The sequence below is a fragment of the Miniopterus schreibersii genome (assembly GCF_964146895.1).
Source record: "Miniopterus schreibersii genome assembly, chromosome: 3".
In the NCBI taxonomy this organism is placed as follows: domain Eukaryota; kingdom Metazoa; phylum Chordata; class Mammalia; order Chiroptera; family Miniopteridae; genus Miniopterus; species Miniopterus schreibersii.
Window position 1 is genome coordinate 4121381 of NC_138103.1, and position 15938 is coordinate 4137318.

The following is a 15938-nucleotide window of genomic DNA, read 5'->3' on the forward strand; positions in this document are numbered from 1 at the left end:
CATTGTAAGTGTAAAATACCAGATTTTGAAAACTTAATATAAAAAAATGAAGAAATTTTCATTACATGTTACTGTTTTAGTATATTGGGCTAAATAAAATATTAACTTTGGTACCTTTTTTTCTATCGTAACACCTACTAGAAAACGTCACATGTGATGGCACAGTCGTCCCAGGAGTGCTGCTCTCGGGCGTCCTGCCCCCAGACTCACGCGGACGACACTGCCTTCCTGCAGCCAGCTGACAGCAGCACCACGATGGCAGGTTAGTGTGAACATTTATTTTAAAAATACACAAAATATAAATTTTTTACATCAAAGTGTGATACCCTCACTTGTACATTGTTCCATACTTACCTGATTTTGTTTGCAAACATTAAGAATAGATGGTCTGATTCTGAGTTTTTGCTATGGTTCATGTAAACAGCTGAGACTGCTACATAAAGTAGGTTGTTTTACAAGGTAAAGTGGCCATAGAAACCCAACAGGAAAACAATTCAATTTGGTTTGTTTAATGAAATTGGCAGAAGTCTTAGCAGATAGATCATCAAAGACTAAATATTGGCTTCTAGGCATTTAAAATATTAAAAACCTTGAGGTTTCTTTATCTTGTAAACATAACTTAGGCCTTGTTGGCATTAAGTTTGAAAAGTAAAATATTAAACCATGATTTTCTTCATCCTGCCTGTGTCAGAATACACTCTATACGAGAATGACACCAAGTAAGCAAAATAAATCAGGAATTTCAAATTGTACTGCAAAAAGGTTCCGGTGGTCTCTTCTGGGGGCGATGCCACTTAAGGTGGTCCTACTGGCTGCGTGCGATCCCGTCCGCTGGACAGTGCAGTGCCACAGGCGACGAGATGTCAGTCCCTCCTGCTCCGTGTCTTCCGAAGCAGCTGAGGCTCTACTTCCACCTCTGCTGGCTCTGCCATCCTTCCTGGGGCTTAGATTTGTTGGGGTGGTGGTTTGTGACAATTGTCAAGACTGTACTGTCCCTTTAAGGTACCACATGCCACCATAGCTTACGCAGCAGTCCTATGAAGAGAGAGAAACGTGTTACGGGCAGGCTTCAGCAGGAAAAGTGGCTACCAGATGATTTTACACAGTTTCACGACCAGAACACAAATGGGAAATCAAGACCAGCCTGGTCTGTGCCTTCAGTGTTTGGGCCTCAGCTCCCACCCCTTCCTTTCCTCACGGGGATCTTAAGAGTGAGAAGCAACAAATGAGTGCTTTAGAAACACAAAACAGGAAAGCTGTGAATAAGCCGGCCAGAGCAAAGGCGCTTCATGAACAGGCCCTGTAGGTGGCCTCGGGCGTTCAAGATAATCCATCAGAGTATAAGGCAAATGTCATCGGCTTGCTGTGTTCCAGTGTTTCTGCACACATGGTATTTGGAACAGTCGATTCATAAGATTATAGGTAGTAGTACACTTAAGTGCTTTCATATATTAGACAAATTAGTTTAAAAGGAATATATTAAGTTAAAGCTGATTCTACTGAAAGTTAAGTAGAACAAGAGTTAGTACATGGCTGTGGCACATCACGGAAGGCGGTGCAAGGTTCACAGGGAGTGGAGTCGGGACTCTGGAGGTGAGGATGACCCACCAGACTCCATCTTTTGAAGGTGGAGCCTGCATCTTACTCCGTTTAGTCCTGCCGCACAGCCCACACCAATGCCAATCTTTTGTCAGTTGCCGAGGACCTGACAGCATTCAGTGGCAGGGGAACAGCTGCCTAGAGCCCTTTCTGCACACTGCCAGCCCCCACCCAGGACAGGGAGAGCCTGCGTGGGCGCCCTTGCTCAGCTCCCGGTGAGAGCACACGTCCCGGGCGGGAAGCTGCGACACGGCGCACGTACCTTGAGCACCTTATCCACCTCCTGTTTACTCAGCTCCTCTCCACACTCCTGAGTCAGCCGAGACTGGATCATGTTCCGGCGCACCCGGTAATTTTTGGAGAAAATTTCAAGCAAAACCTGTCGATGCTTTAGTAACAAAAACATGTTAAGGGAAGCAATCGCCTAAAAGAGAGACACCCCCACACCAGAAATCCAAAGCTATGACCCCAGCTCCACACTGCAGTCTGAGATAAAAGTCCTTGCTCAGGACTACTGGTGAAAGGTGAGCACGTTTCGGCAGCTGGTTATCCCTCGAGACCCCAATAAAATGAAAAATAAAGGTATATGCCCAAAGGAGCTGGTGAAGAGCTGGCAGAGCACGAGCCGTTCAGACATGCTTGTGCGTAGTGAACAGGAGAGCTGCCTTGGCAGGTGGGGGACACCACCATCAAAAGCACACGAAGACAGAGAAAGGGGAGGAGCGTGTGGCTTACAGTGTGGGCGCAGGCACATAACAGGGCACCTAGGAAACAGGACGGCCTGAAAAGCGCTACAGCCCAAATAAAAATTAAATCAAAGGTTAGAAGAGAGTTGAAATGCCCCCAGGCAGACGAGTTTGGTGAGAGAATGTGCGGCAGCATGTCCCATAGGGGACATAAGTCTGAAATAGCAAAAACGGGTAAATTACCAAGTCTATCCCAGAACTTCATGAGACTGACCTGTCCAGTGCATTACTGACCCACCCAGGGCACACCTGGAACTGCCCTGATGTACAATACAGAGTAAGAAAAAACCTTACTGAGATAAAGGGAAGGCCATGGGTCCAATTTAAAAGACCCAGGAGCAGAATGTCATTGAACAACACTTCTGGAAGCTTGAATGCGATGGAAAATATCTTAAATTCAGAGGGACAATGATTTGCCCTCTAAAATTCTAGCCCCAGACAAAGGAACAAAGACAGCCATTTTAAGGCCTAAAAGAATGCAGACAACTCCTCCGCCCCTCGGAAGCTGAAATGAAGGAGGGAGACACTGAGCTTCCACAAGCCAGTTCGGCTGGAGAGGCCCCTAGGAACCAGACTCAACACCCGTGCAGATTACTGTTGGTGTCTGTGCTCGGAGAACAGGAAGTAGCATAAAAGGAAACGTAATCTCAGCGGTGCTGATACCTGGTCCTACAGTGAACAACTCTGCAGACAGGATGCTGTGAGCACCGATTCCTGATTCAACTCCCTTCTCCAGGAACAGCTGAGAACTGTCCCCATCACCGCAACAGGAAGTTCACCGACAGTGTCAGGTTGATACGTCCAATAGCAGTTTAAGTGCATTTTGTATTAAAACACCAGAGGTACTCTTTTGGTAGTTAAAAAGTGATAGCCTAGTCCTAGCCCATTTGCTCAGTGGTTAGAGCATTGGCCCACAGACTGAAGGGTCCTGGGTTCGATTGAACCAGGGCACGTGCCTCGGTTGCAGGCTCGATTCCCAGCCCAGACAGGGCTCATGTGGGAGGCACCCAATCGATGTCTCTCACATTGATGTTTTTTTCCCCTCTCTCTGAAAAGCAACAGAAAAAATATCCTCAGGTGAGAATTTTTTTTAAAAAGCCTGAGGAGTGGGACTTGGGTCAGGCATAAAGCCATAAAACTTCCAGTCTTACTGGATTTTTAAAATATGCACTTACTATTTTTAATTATCAGAGTATTTCAGGGTAGAGCCCCAGAGACCACCTATTCCAGCCAAAGCACATAGGGTTGCTCAGGGAGACTGTTCCAGACTACTCCCCATCAAAGCACACACCCCTTTTATATCCTGCCTGCCAGCCAGTCTCCTTCTAAGAGGCAAAAGGGAGTCAAGAACTCAGGAGAAGCTCTCGCTCACTCCCTTCCCCCAACACCTTTGAGCAATGAAACCTTAATCTTTAAAGTTCAGGCAAGTTCGGGATTTAGGAAAAGCTCCTGGGCCTCAGGGTCCATGACTGTACAGGGACGGTCTGCTGGTTTCATTCATCTGGTCAGGAGACCCCCGTGACCCTTCCAGGGTGTGGCTAGAGGAAAAACAACCAATTTCTCTAAAAAATGCAACACCCAAGACCTGAGAAGGAATCCTTGTGATCCCTATTGCCAGAGGCCACCTGAGCGACATGGTCCACTGCTGGTTTGCCAGCCAGCTAGACGTCGGAATCATCCAGAAAGCTGTGTAAAAATGTAAGTACCTAGGACACTGCCCATTCCTGAGGAGCTGGTTCCGTGTCTGGGGTCAGTCCTGGAACTGCCGTTTTTACCACGTGATTCTCATGCAGCTGCCCACAGACAGGCACTTGGGAACCACTGACGGGCTGGAAAGTCTGGGCTGTGACTGCACTCGGGTCCCCCGAGGCCTCACCCCCTGCAGGAACACCTCCCAGCAGCAAAGGTCGCCTCACCTGATCACCCATATCTCCAGACTCCCAGAGCGCGAACACCTTCTGCTCATCCGGGGAGGCGGCCGTCTGTGGGGGAAACTGACCGAGGCCCAGGCGTGAGCTGGTCGCTTGTCTTCACCACATGGACCCACCCCCCCTCCTCACTGGCACCAGCCGGCCGGGTTCTTAGGGAGGCCAGCCACCCCATCAGGGCCTTGGAGGGCTGCAATGACAGAAGCACGACACCCCTGGCTTGAAGCCCAGTGTGCTCAGTAAGGTGGGGAAGCGGCTCTTCTGTTTTCCCCATAGCCTGGCATTAGCCCACCTCTCTGCTGACATCAGTTTCTCCTTCCCTAAATGCCAAACCTCAAATGTGTCCTGAGAAGGCTGCCCCCTAACCCCCCGCATCCAGCCTCCTTTCAGTCCCTTCCCACAGGGGCTGTGTCAGTGGTGGGTTCAAGGCTCTGCCCACCTCCCAAGCAACCCATGCCACTCGGTTGGGTGGGGTCCAGAGGTGGCCCCAGCTCTGGGTACCTGGAGAAGGGAAAGCAAGGAAGGTGGTACCTGGCACAATGGTTACTACCCCATAAAGGCCCAGGTGGGGCTTTAAACAGTCTTATTTGATCTTTAGAAACCAGAGGCAGCAAAGTGTTATGCCCCCACTCCATGATGAAAACCCAGTTCAGAGAGGGTTACTTACTGCCCATGGTCACACAGCTAAACTCAAGTCTGTGCAAATCTACTTGCTCTCCTTGGGCCTCAGCTCCCTTGTGTAAAATCACAAGACTGGACAGACCTGAGGTCTCTTCCACCTCGGACATGATTGTGATCTGGTCCCCACATGAGGATCACAGGGAAGGAAGGTGACGGTGTCCCACAGACACCAACCCTACCTACCAAGAGGAAACGTGGCAAGAGCAGGTGCAGGGCGGGGGCAGCACCCCACTTCCTGTCTCTGGCCTTCTGTTCACTCCAGCCACCCAGGATATCCTCACGCACATCAGGCAGGTACTCCTCTCCTGCCTGACCCAGCTTGGAAAAAGGTGGCCCTGCAGATAACTGCACCCATCTGCTGGGGGGTGGGGGAGCTCCAAACTGGGCAGGGCCCCAAACCCCAGTACCTTCTGTATGAGACCTCACCAAGGAGGCTCCCTGTCACGAGGGCCAACTCCCCTGGGGCAGCCCAGCCAGCCCGGCACCCAGGGCCTCTTGCCCTAGTTTCTGCTCCTCACGTACAGAGATGGTCCGGTCCCTCAGCTCAGCCAAGACTGCAGGTGCTCTGACCTCAGGCTGCAAACATCAACGCTCCCTTGTTAAGAGGCAGCTGCAGCCCCACCTCACCCCGTTTGCTGCTAGGTCAGGGCAGAGCCTGGAAGGAGAGGACAGCCTGACAGCTCCCCGAGGCCACAGCCTGGCCCTCTCCACCCACAGCGTGGGTCTCCAACACATGCTGGGGCTCTGGTGAAAAGCTCAGCTCATCTTAGTGGAAGCAGAAAGGACTTAAGAATTGAAGCCACTATGCTGGCATTTAGAATCCAGCTCTGTCACTTCCTGGGCATGTGACCTTTACACAGGTTCATCCCACTTCTCTGAAACTCAGTCTCTCCATCTGTGGGCTGCAAAGATCAGTGATATTAGAAATCACCCTAAATATGACAAAGCTGACAGGGGTGAGCTGAGGTGCTGGCAGGGGTGCTAGAAACCAGGATGGACACATCTTGTTAAGCCCTTGCCAGATCCTATGACACAAAAATGAATGTTTGCCACTTTAGAAGGTGCAGATCCCAAAGCTGGATGGCCCAAGGTCACTCAACCATCACATGGGAGTCAAGACATTAACCCAGGTCAATGGGCTTCCCTAGTCCTCACGCCCTGTGCTGGCTCCCCCAAAGCTGGCAAGGCTCAGGCCGCTCCAGAGAGACCAGACTTCCCTCTCTGGCTCCTTTCTGCCTCCCACCCCCAGCAGCAGAGGGCAGCTGTGTGTCCCCGGCCCAGCAGTGCAGGCCCTACTTACAGGCACCAGTATCTGCTTGCAGCCAGCGGCCAGCACCGTGTCCTGCAGCATTCGGTCCGAGATGCCACTGAAGAGCGTGTGGCCAGGGGGCAGGCTAGCCAAGTGTAGGTTGAACAGGCGCTTGAGCTCGCTCAGCGTGAGCACAAACTGTCTCTGGAAAGTGGCCTCCACGAAGGCCCGCAGCTCCTGGGCCACTAGGGTGCTGGCACAGCCGGAGGCCGGGTGCCCATTGAAGCTGTCCCCGCCTGCAGCCCGTCCAACAGGAAGCCCATTGGTCAGCCTGCTGTGGAGGCCACCACTGGGTGAGGTGTCCATGGGCTCGCCTTCCTCCATGGCCTGCTCCTCCTCTTCCTCTCCCTCCTCACTCAGGGGCTCCTCCTTGATCCGCACACCAGGCAGGACCGCAGATGCCCGGACCTGCTCCTTCCTTCTCTGAAGCTCCCGTTCCAGCAGCATGTGGTTCTGCTGGGCCCTGCTCTTGGCTACTTGGACCCGCTGGTCCCCAGACACCAGCCCTGCAGGGAGACAAGGGCTGCTCGAGAAGGCACAGAGACCAGGCAAAGGAGGGCCCAAGACGAAGGCCACTCCCCTCCACCCCAAGGACAGTCCCTTCCATCCCGACGGGACATCCTGCTGTCCAGAGCAAGGGGTCAGGAACAATGCAGGCCAGCTGGGGCTTTCACCCCACCTTACCCCAGCAATGAGGGAAGAACGAACTGGGAAAATCAGCTTCCCACGCTCATAGTCAAGCCAGGATGGGTTAGTGCTGAGCTCCCACCAGTTCCTCCTGTCCCCCTTCCCCCCACCTCCCGCCACCCTGAGAGAGCAAGCAGGTGCCAGGGGCCAAGCACCCAACTAGCCCAGAGTGCAGAACTGCTCGGTCCGTGAGGCCGCAGCTTTGCCTGCAGCTGGGGTTGGTGGGAAGGGAAGGAGAGCTGGCCAGAGCGGCTGCAGTGAGCGCCACATACCCCGACCCCAGGCCCAGTGCCAGGGGGGCCTGCCCAGCCGATAGCCTGCACACCTGATTGTCCGTCCGGCTTCTTTGGCGTGGTTTCCTTCACGAGGTTATAGACTTTTTCTAATCTGAAAATAAGAGTCAGCACCTCACTCTCAACCACACCCACATCACCTGCACCACCCCAACCCAGGACAGCCTGGTCCCCGGAGGCGCCAGGTGCGGGGAGCATGGTAGCCCAGCCTGCAAGCGCAGCCCCCCCACCCCCCGCTACTCTCACCCTCCCTCCGAGCCGCAGCCCAGCCTGCCAATGGGCACACAAGCCCAGGTTCTCACTCCTTAGTGCTCCCCCCTTCGTATGACAGACAGGCCACTCTGACCACCATGGAGTGGCTGTCTCGGGCCTACACTGCGGATTCTGGTGTCAGCGGCAATGTCCCTGTGAGTGGAACAGGGGCACTGGGCCCAAATCAGCCTTCACACCTCGGCTGCGGCCTGGACTCCTCTGCACGCTGCCCCTCGTTGCACCCAGAGAGCCCTTACTTGGCCTGGATGCCCGTCCACAGCATGTGCTGTCGCTGGACCACATCCGGGTGCTTCTTGATGAACTCCCCGTCGTGCGGCAGGATGAACTCCCAGCCTCTGTTGATCCTCACCACAGCCATGTGCTCCAGAAAGTCCTTCACATCCTCTGCACAGAGCTGGGGGTGGGGGCAAGGGTGAGGCCAGCAGCCCCAAACCACCCCCCAGCCCCCACCCTCCCCGTCCTTCCAGATTGAGAAAGTCACTTACTTTTGTCACTGTTGCCACCTCTTTCCTTACCACCCACCGGCTCTGAGTGAACTTCCACATCTGAGGGAGAGAGAAACATGTTTCGAGGGGGCAGAGATGGTGCTCCTAAGACTGTCCCCTGAACCTGTGCCTCTGTCCTGGGAGCCTGGGGTCAGACAGGCCTGGGTGTGGAACTGGCACTGGCAGGCACTTCAACCCCAAGCCCCCATTTTCTCCTCCATACAGGACCCCCAGGGGTGTCCCCTCCGAGAGAGCAGCTGGACCCCCCCCCCCCACCTAGACCTCAAAACCTCCTTGGTCAGGGACGTCTTGCCTGCCTGTCACCTACAGTAACTCTGCTCTGACCAGGCCTTCTCCCAGGCCCCAGGCTGGATGGCGCCTGCATGAACAGAGAAGGGCTGGCAGGCAGCGAGGTGAAGGGTCCCCGTGCAGGGTGAGCGAGCCTGGCGTGGATATATGCTGCACTCTGAGCCCGAGACAGATAAAGTGCATAGCACCTGGACACCAACCACCCAAGGAGCTGGGCCAGCCAGAGGGGAAGAGAAGATGCGGAGCCTCCTCAGCTGCAGGCTGCCCGCCTCACTAGGCCTGAGTATAGCACACTACGGCCACATGGACAGAGACTGCGGCGCCAAGAACACTGCCCAGGCAGGGACTAAAGCACTGGATGGGGGGGGTGATGCAGGGATGGCTAAGCTCTGGAGTTGCAAAAGCCCCCAGCAACAATGCCGGGAGCACGCACGAGAGCAGCAGACGTGCCCGGTGCTGTATGAACTGGGAATCACCAGCCCCGTCCAGAGTCAGTGCAGTTTGGGCTGTAGGCCAGGCCTACTAGACTCTCCAGTTAGTCACAGTGAGCTAGAAACTGGGCTGTACCATAATCTTGATTTATAAAAACAACCAAGTCAACGTTTTAGAAACACCACTCAAGCCAAATGAAACGTGCTCCTTGGCCAGAATCCTCCTGCGAGACTCCGGTTTGCAATTTCCGGAGAGGAGCTCAAAGGTTCGTGTGAAGCCGGGACTCCAGGATTCCGAGGAAGGAGGAAGGCAGAATCCAGAGCCCCCAGCCCTGCCCTTGCCACACGTACCTGCCCCCTGCTGGCTGCCCCAGCCAAAGTCTTGATAGCCGTGAGCTGTGCCCATCTTCCTCCCACGACCACCTTCACCCCCACCCCAGAGGTGAGAGCCTGGGCACTTACAACAAAGTCTCGGCCCCTGCAGAGCACCTCGGCGGGCACACCACTGTGAGGACTGGAGGAGTCCTTGGGGTACAGGATGTCACTGCCAATGAGAGTGGGTGGCGGGTCAATCCTTATCCTTAGTCCATCTGCTTCCCATCCCCTGCCCAGGCTCCAAGAAAAGCCCAGGCCTCGCAGTCTCAGCCCAGCCCAGCCCAGGCCTCTTTCCAACATGGACTGGTACAGGCCTGGACCCGATAGCTTCCCTTAGAGCCCTGTTCTCCCCCAGGAGCCCGGCTCTGCGAATACCTTACTTTTGTAGGAAAGAAGCACCCTCCCCACCCCACCCCAGGAGTTCTTCCTCCTACCCCTTCTTGACACCACCCCACCACAACTGGCCTAGCCCCAAGGCCCACTGCACGGTCATGAAGACAGACATGGCCAGCCCAGGATCCAATAAAACAGAGGGTCCCACATGGAAAGCACGTGCAATCTGGAGACTGGTGATGGAGGGGTGAGGGTGCAGAGTGGGAGCTAGGCTGGGACAAGCCCTGAGCACGAGTGAGGTTGAAGCCTTGGGAGAATGGGGCCAGCACTCGGCTTGGAGAACTCCGAGGCCCAGAGGTGAATGCACAGGTGCTGAGGCTTTCTACATGCGTGCCCACGGCACAACCTTTCCCCCAGCCCAAAGACCTGTTGCCCAGGAACACATGCACCACCCCGGACACCCCACACCTGCGGCACCTCTGCTCCTCCTGCTCCACCCTACCTGGCCACCAGCTCCTGCCTATCCTTCAAGGTCAAGCTCTGTGTCCACTGCCTTCCCATAAAAACACTCTGGGGACAGGGACCTGGCCCATGTTTGCTCACTGCTACCACACAGAGGAGGCAGCTGCTAAGCAGGTGCTAACTGAATGTGGCCCAGGTCCTGAACCTCTACTTTCTTAGGACAGGGACAGGTCTGAATGAGAGTGCACCACAGGGCACAGGACAAGGAATTAGACACTGAACGCGTGCATGTTGCATCATCTCACAGGAACACAAATGGACAGGGCACGGGAGGAGCCTTACAGGCCTTGCTGGGGCAGCGACCACAGCAGGACCTGAAGAGGAAAGGTCCAGGAGCCCCTACCTTCAAGTCACAGGGGCAGACCACCAGCTGAAAGGGGCAGCTACACCAGGGGCACGAGGCGCTGGGCAAAGCTCCAACCATGGCTGGGGCTGAAAGGTATCTGCCACTCTGGGCCAGTGTCATCCACCAGTGTTCATGTGTTACACAAGCACACACAGGGCCCCATCTAATGAGTGACAGGCCATCAAGAAGGTCTTCCTTAATTAAAGATACTGAACACATACGCGGGGCCTGTGCTTCCCGCTGAAGGGCACCACGGTGTGGCTGTGACATGAATATACAATTTCCTTAACCAACCAACTGGGAGATGATGGACTTTTTGCAGCGAATTGCTTTTTTCTTTTTTTCCCCATTGATCTTAGAGAGAGAGGAAGGGGGGAAGAGAGGGAGGGAGAGGGGGAGAGGAAAAGAGACCAGGGGGAGGGGGGGCATTGATGTGAAAGAGAAACATCGACCTGTTGCCCCCAGCACGTGCCCCACCAGAGATCAAGCCCCCCACCTTTTGCTCCACGGGGCGATGCTCCAACAGACTGAGCGGCACCGGCCAGGGCTGCAGTGAATTACTTCCTTACAAATTTGTAACAATTCATTTTTTCAGATTTTTCACCTTACACCACACTTTCTAAAAAAAGAGTACTTAACGTCATACCATTTAGACCTAATATAATTCAAATGTGCATAAAATGCAGCTAGCCACACTGTATTTACCAAGGCTCTACCCTGACCAGGCGTTATCCTGAGTACCGCGGATGTAAGGGAGTGGACAGACAGTCCCTGCCCCCTTGAAAGAGACAGTCTGGTGCAGGAGGCAGACAGACTAGTGGAGGAATCTCAGGAAAAGAGAAACTACTAAAGACATCGAGTCACAAATTCAAGACCTATGAACCCCAATAGGACACATAAAAAGAAATTCACATTTACACACACCTTAGTGAACTGTGGAAAACCAAAACAAGATCTTAAGAGAAACCAGAGGGAAACAAAAGCAGAATACCTTCAAAGAAGCGTGCATTAGACAGGCAGTGGCTTAAAGTCAGAATACAGTGTGTGGGAAGAAAATGATCTACCTAGAATTACAACCAGTAGAAAATATCCTTCAAGAACAAAGAGTTCCAGAGAGAGAGTTCCAGATAAACAAACGCCAAGGAAATCCACCCCCTGCAGGCTGCATTAAAGGGCCGCCCTGGCGCTCCCAGCAAAAGGAAATGTCCCAGCCAGAAACTCAGAGAGGCAGAAAGGAATAACAACAAAACCAAGGCAACGATGCGAACAAGTCGAATGAGTCCTGGCCGGATAATGCGTCTCATGGGGTTTAAAGTAGAGAGGTTAAGTGCTCCCATTAAGGGACTGCAGGCAACTTACCTCTTCACCACCCAATTTCCTTGGACTAACATCGCCACCTTCTGGATGCCACGCAGAACAGCCACGGAGTCCACAGAGGGGCCCAGGAGGCTCATCAAATTGGCAAAAGGCATGACCTTCACTGAGGACGCAGATACATCAGACAAGGGAAGAGGAGCCTGGGCCTTCCCCTGTCCCCTGCCAGGTCTGCAGGTCAAGCTCAAATGGCAACCCCAGCCCATGAATGACAACCAGCACACTGGCACAGTAACAGGCCACTGGATCCTGGAGGAAATGCCCATGAGGAAGGCTGAGGACACCCCACGCTACTCAGGCCCAGAGGTTTCAAAAACCCCCATAACTATCTGGCTGATGAGTGGCAGGGCCAGGATTAGACCCCAGGCCACTGGGTCGAGTCCATGCACTTAACCACTGTGCTCTGCTTACCCCAACCACCCGAGCTCCCGCCCTAGTGAACAGGGCAGGGCCCAGGGAAGGCCCTCAGTCCTGCAGCCCCCGGCAAAGCAGGGAGCTCCCCTCTGCTCAGGCCCCCGGAGACCCTGGAGTGGGCACCTCACCAGCTCCAGGCCCCTACAGGTTCTGGCCCTCAGAGTCCTCCGAGAAACACCAGTCCCTGCTGTGTGGGCACCACCCCACACACATGAACATGTGTTAAGAGAACTGCAGAGCTCATGGTCACATGCAGGACTCAGTATCAGCCCTCGGCAGCCCCATCTCACCCCAGGCCCCAGGAACTACCTTAGTCCCTTTTTTTGGATTAACTAAGGCTCAGGAAGGTGAGTGACCTGCCCAGGCTCACACAGCAGGGGAGTGGTGGAGGCACACGAGAAGCCCAACCCTTGAGGGGCCGCCAGGCTGCTGTAGGAGCTATAAACCTGGGCAGCTCTGGGGGGAGGGTAGGAGAAGCCTCTGGCCTCGCCCCTGGGTCCTCAGAGTCTGATGCAGGAGGTAGAGGCTATGCTGGGCGCCCACAAGCACCCACCGTTCTTCATCAGGACCTTGATCTGATCGGCCAAGGGCAGGGTGCGCAGCTGGGCCATGGACAGGACGTTGCTGGGAGCCACGGGCTTGTCTCTATTAGAAACAAAGGCACAGGGGTCAGAGGCTGCAGACAGGGAGCCATGGGGTGGTGTCCAGCCCGCCCCTACTCACTTCTCCTCCTCCTGGCTGGGCGGCATCAACATCAGGAGGTACTCGCTGAGGAAGGGGAGAGGGCAGGGTCAGCGGCCCGTGAACCCAGGAATCCCCAGGCTGAAGCCTCCTTGCCAGTGGCCAGTGAGACCCATCCCCACTCTCCCCCTAGCTCTCCCACAGCGGCCTCCAGGACAAGGGGCCCCTCCCACACCCTCCCCCAGGCTACAGAAGGTGCCACAGTCCCAAAGGAAGATGCACACCAGTGTCAGCCCCTGCCAGTCCCACCTGGGTGACTTGACGAGTTCTGTGTTCTCGACCCCACTGGAGCCCTGGCACAGCAGGTACTGGCGCTCATGCTCGGAGCGGCTGTCCTGTGGGGAAGGAACCTCAGCCGAAGCCCCGCAGGCCCGTGCCCCCCACCCCCGCCATCCACAGTTCTCACCACTTTCCACTCTGACCACCCACTGTGCTGCCCCAAGGCTAGCCACAGGAGCCCATGCACCCCAAGCCTGGCACTCCAGGCCTCTGTGGTGTGGCCTCAGCCAGCTACCTGCCAGGTTCCATGGCCACACAGCCCCAGCACACACCTCAGTGCCCATCTGTGACACAGGAACACTGAGAACAATGACAACAATGACAGCTATCATTCAGTGAGCACCTACTGTGTGCCAGGCTCTGTACCAATGGCTGTAAATAACACCAACTCATCTGTCCTCAAAATAATGCCACCAAGTCAGATCCTATTGCCGTTATTCCCATTTTATAGATAAACAGATTCAGAGAGGTTAGGTGGCTTGCCCAAGATCACACACTAGGAAATAGCAGAGCTTCAGCAAGTCTGACCCTGAGTCAAAGGCTCTGTCAACAAAAATCTCTCCCAGGAAAGTTCCAAAAAATCAGAACTCCTCCCACAGAAAAATGCTGGGGAGCCCTAGCCTGTGGTATGCTAAGAGCTAATATTCAGTTGCTTCCCTTCCTGCTTACAGTTTCAAGAACTGGGTTCTAAAGTCAATGCACAAGGTAAAACCAAGCACTTGGTAGTTACACAGCGCCCTTGGCCATGTGACAGATGGCCGACTCTCCATGGGGCACCAGATCAAGTGTGCCTGAGCTCAGGACCCACAATGCTGCAAAAATACGTAACCAAACAGCAGCCTCACTCTGAGCCCAGCAAGATGCTCACACGGCGGAGCTGGGGCTGCACCCAGGACCGGGAGCAGCAGACCCACCCCCACCTCACACTGCTTCCCCCTGGGGTACAGAGTGGACAAGCTGGAGTGGACAACACACTGCCCGCAGGACGTAATCCCCTCTCCTTGTGGCATTGCCAAGTGGCTATGACTGAATCTGAAGGCAGAGGTGAGACACCTCCTGGGCACCGGCTCTCCCCCCAGGACCCCATCCCAGAGTCGGCAGCAGCCCAGGGACGCAGCTCACCCGCAGGCCATAGTAGTGCAGGTGGACCCAGGGCTCCTCGGCGTGCTTCTTCTGCAGGAACTCGTAGGACTGCACACGGCGCTGCCGGGCCTGCTCCGACTCAGGCCGGGAGAACCGTACCTGGGGATGGGGGCATGACGGCCTCACGCTGCCATCCCGGCCCCTCCCAGGAAACCAGACGACCTCACATCTGGGGTACTTCCCACTCACCTTTCCCTCACTTCCTCAGGCAGGTCTTTTTTTAAAATATGTTTTTATTGATTTCAGAGAGAGGTAGGGAGAGGGATAGAAACATCCATGATGAGAGTCACTAATCAGCTGCCTCCTGCACGCCGCCTACTGGGGATCGAGCCCACAATCCTTGCATGTGCCCTGACTGGGAATCGAACCCCGATCTCCTGGATCGTAGGTCAGTGCTCAACCACTGAGGGACACTAGCTGGCTCAAACAGGCTTTTTTAAAAGTTCAGCTCTAACCATGTCCCTCTCTGTGACCTGCCAACACAAGCCAGGGAGGGGCTTTCTCAGGGTGGTGCCTGCCCTGCACCCAATCCATTCCCATTTTCATTGGTGGCAGCACCCCCATTTTCCTACGAGAAACACCAGTTCCCCTTTAGTTCCTACCTAATAACCCTCCCCCCAAACACATTCCCATCTACAGAGTGGGCAGGTGACTCAGACCTGGACAATTTGAGCACTAAAACCTTTTAACCACAGGAACTGGTTCGGGGGTCGGCTAAACAAGTCCATCCTGAAACTTTACTTAGAATAATGGGAAAGAAGTTTCTTTTCCCCTAGGGTCTTGGAAACTGGAAGGATGTAAGCCTGGAGCTGGGACAACTCTCTCTAGCACTGGGGACAGACACCTTGCCTAAGAAAGAGGCCAAGAGAGGAAAACAAAATCTGGAGATGGAGAAACCAGGTCTCAATGACAGTCTGAACACCAGAATCCAACCATACCTGAAGCTACCCCTCAACTTTTCAGCAACAAGGACCAATACATTCCATGTTCTACCTGTGCCGTTTAGATCTGGTGTCTGTTGCTTAGAGTCCAGATGGAGCCAAGCCCTGAGTCACCTCTCTGTGAAAGGGGCGCTGGGCGCTGGCTGGATTACAGAACTCTGGGATTCTACAGGAGGCCTTGAAGGCACACAGGCCTAAGAATGCCTTGTGTAAAAGGGCCGGGGAGTCCCCAAGAAGGGAAAGAGGTATCTAAGGTCATCCAACAAGCTACTGAGGACAGGTGAGTCCCCCAGTTGGTTATGCCAGAACCTACCAGCCTCCAAGGACATGCCAACGTCACATCACAGTTTTAGCCACACTATGTACTACCTGCATCTTTTGTGCAGTATTTTTCCTTAAGTACTTACTCATTTTAACCTAAATATACTTAATTGGGGGAGACTTTATAAGCCATAAACAGAAGGTCAATATTCTTCCACCAATCTTTAAAATGCAGGAATAACTATTAAGATAGAAACTCTTCAAACAAAGCGAAACAATCACATGGCCAGTCCACACGGACTGTGGCCATTCAACAAGGGCTTCGGGGCACTCTGTCCGTGTGCTGGGACCCTGGGCCCTGGCGTCCTCCACAGGGACACGCCTCTCACACGCGGGGCAGCCTGGCGGGCAGAGGTCGGGCTGTGTCCCCCAGCAGCCCAGCAAGAGGGCTCGGAAGCAGGCGGTTTC

General features: G+C 54.3%; 1 protein-coding gene across 1 annotated transcript in view; it reads right to left on the reverse strand.

Annotated features, from left to right (window-relative positions):
- Positions 1 to 258: 258 nt before the first annotated feature.
- Positions 259 to 15938, reverse strand: part of POLR3E (RNA polymerase III subunit E) — a 37790-nt gene continuing 22110 nt past the window's right edge. The window contains exons 9-21 of the mRNA XM_081133500.1: positions 14248 to 14367; positions 13096 to 13181; positions 12829 to 12873; positions 12659 to 12750; positions 11677 to 11797; positions 9204 to 9285; positions 8002 to 8061; positions 7753 to 7910; positions 7276 to 7337; positions 6255 to 6769; positions 4262 to 4339; positions 1862 to 1987; positions 259 to 1035 (exon numbers count right to left, since the gene is read on the reverse strand). Of these exons, the coding sequence (XP_080989626.1) occupies positions 979 to 1035; positions 1862 to 1987; positions 4262 to 4339; positions 6255 to 6769; positions 7276 to 7337; positions 7753 to 7910; positions 8002 to 8061; positions 9204 to 9285; positions 11677 to 11797; positions 12659 to 12750; positions 12829 to 12873; positions 13096 to 13181; positions 14248 to 14367 (1602 nt within the window). The 3' untranslated portion in view covers positions 259 to 978. The remainder of the gene's footprint in view (positions 1036 to 1861; positions 1988 to 4261; positions 4340 to 6254; positions 6770 to 7275; positions 7338 to 7752; positions 7911 to 8001; positions 8062 to 9203; positions 9286 to 11676; positions 11798 to 12658; positions 12751 to 12828; positions 12874 to 13095; positions 13182 to 14247; positions 14368 to 15938) is intronic.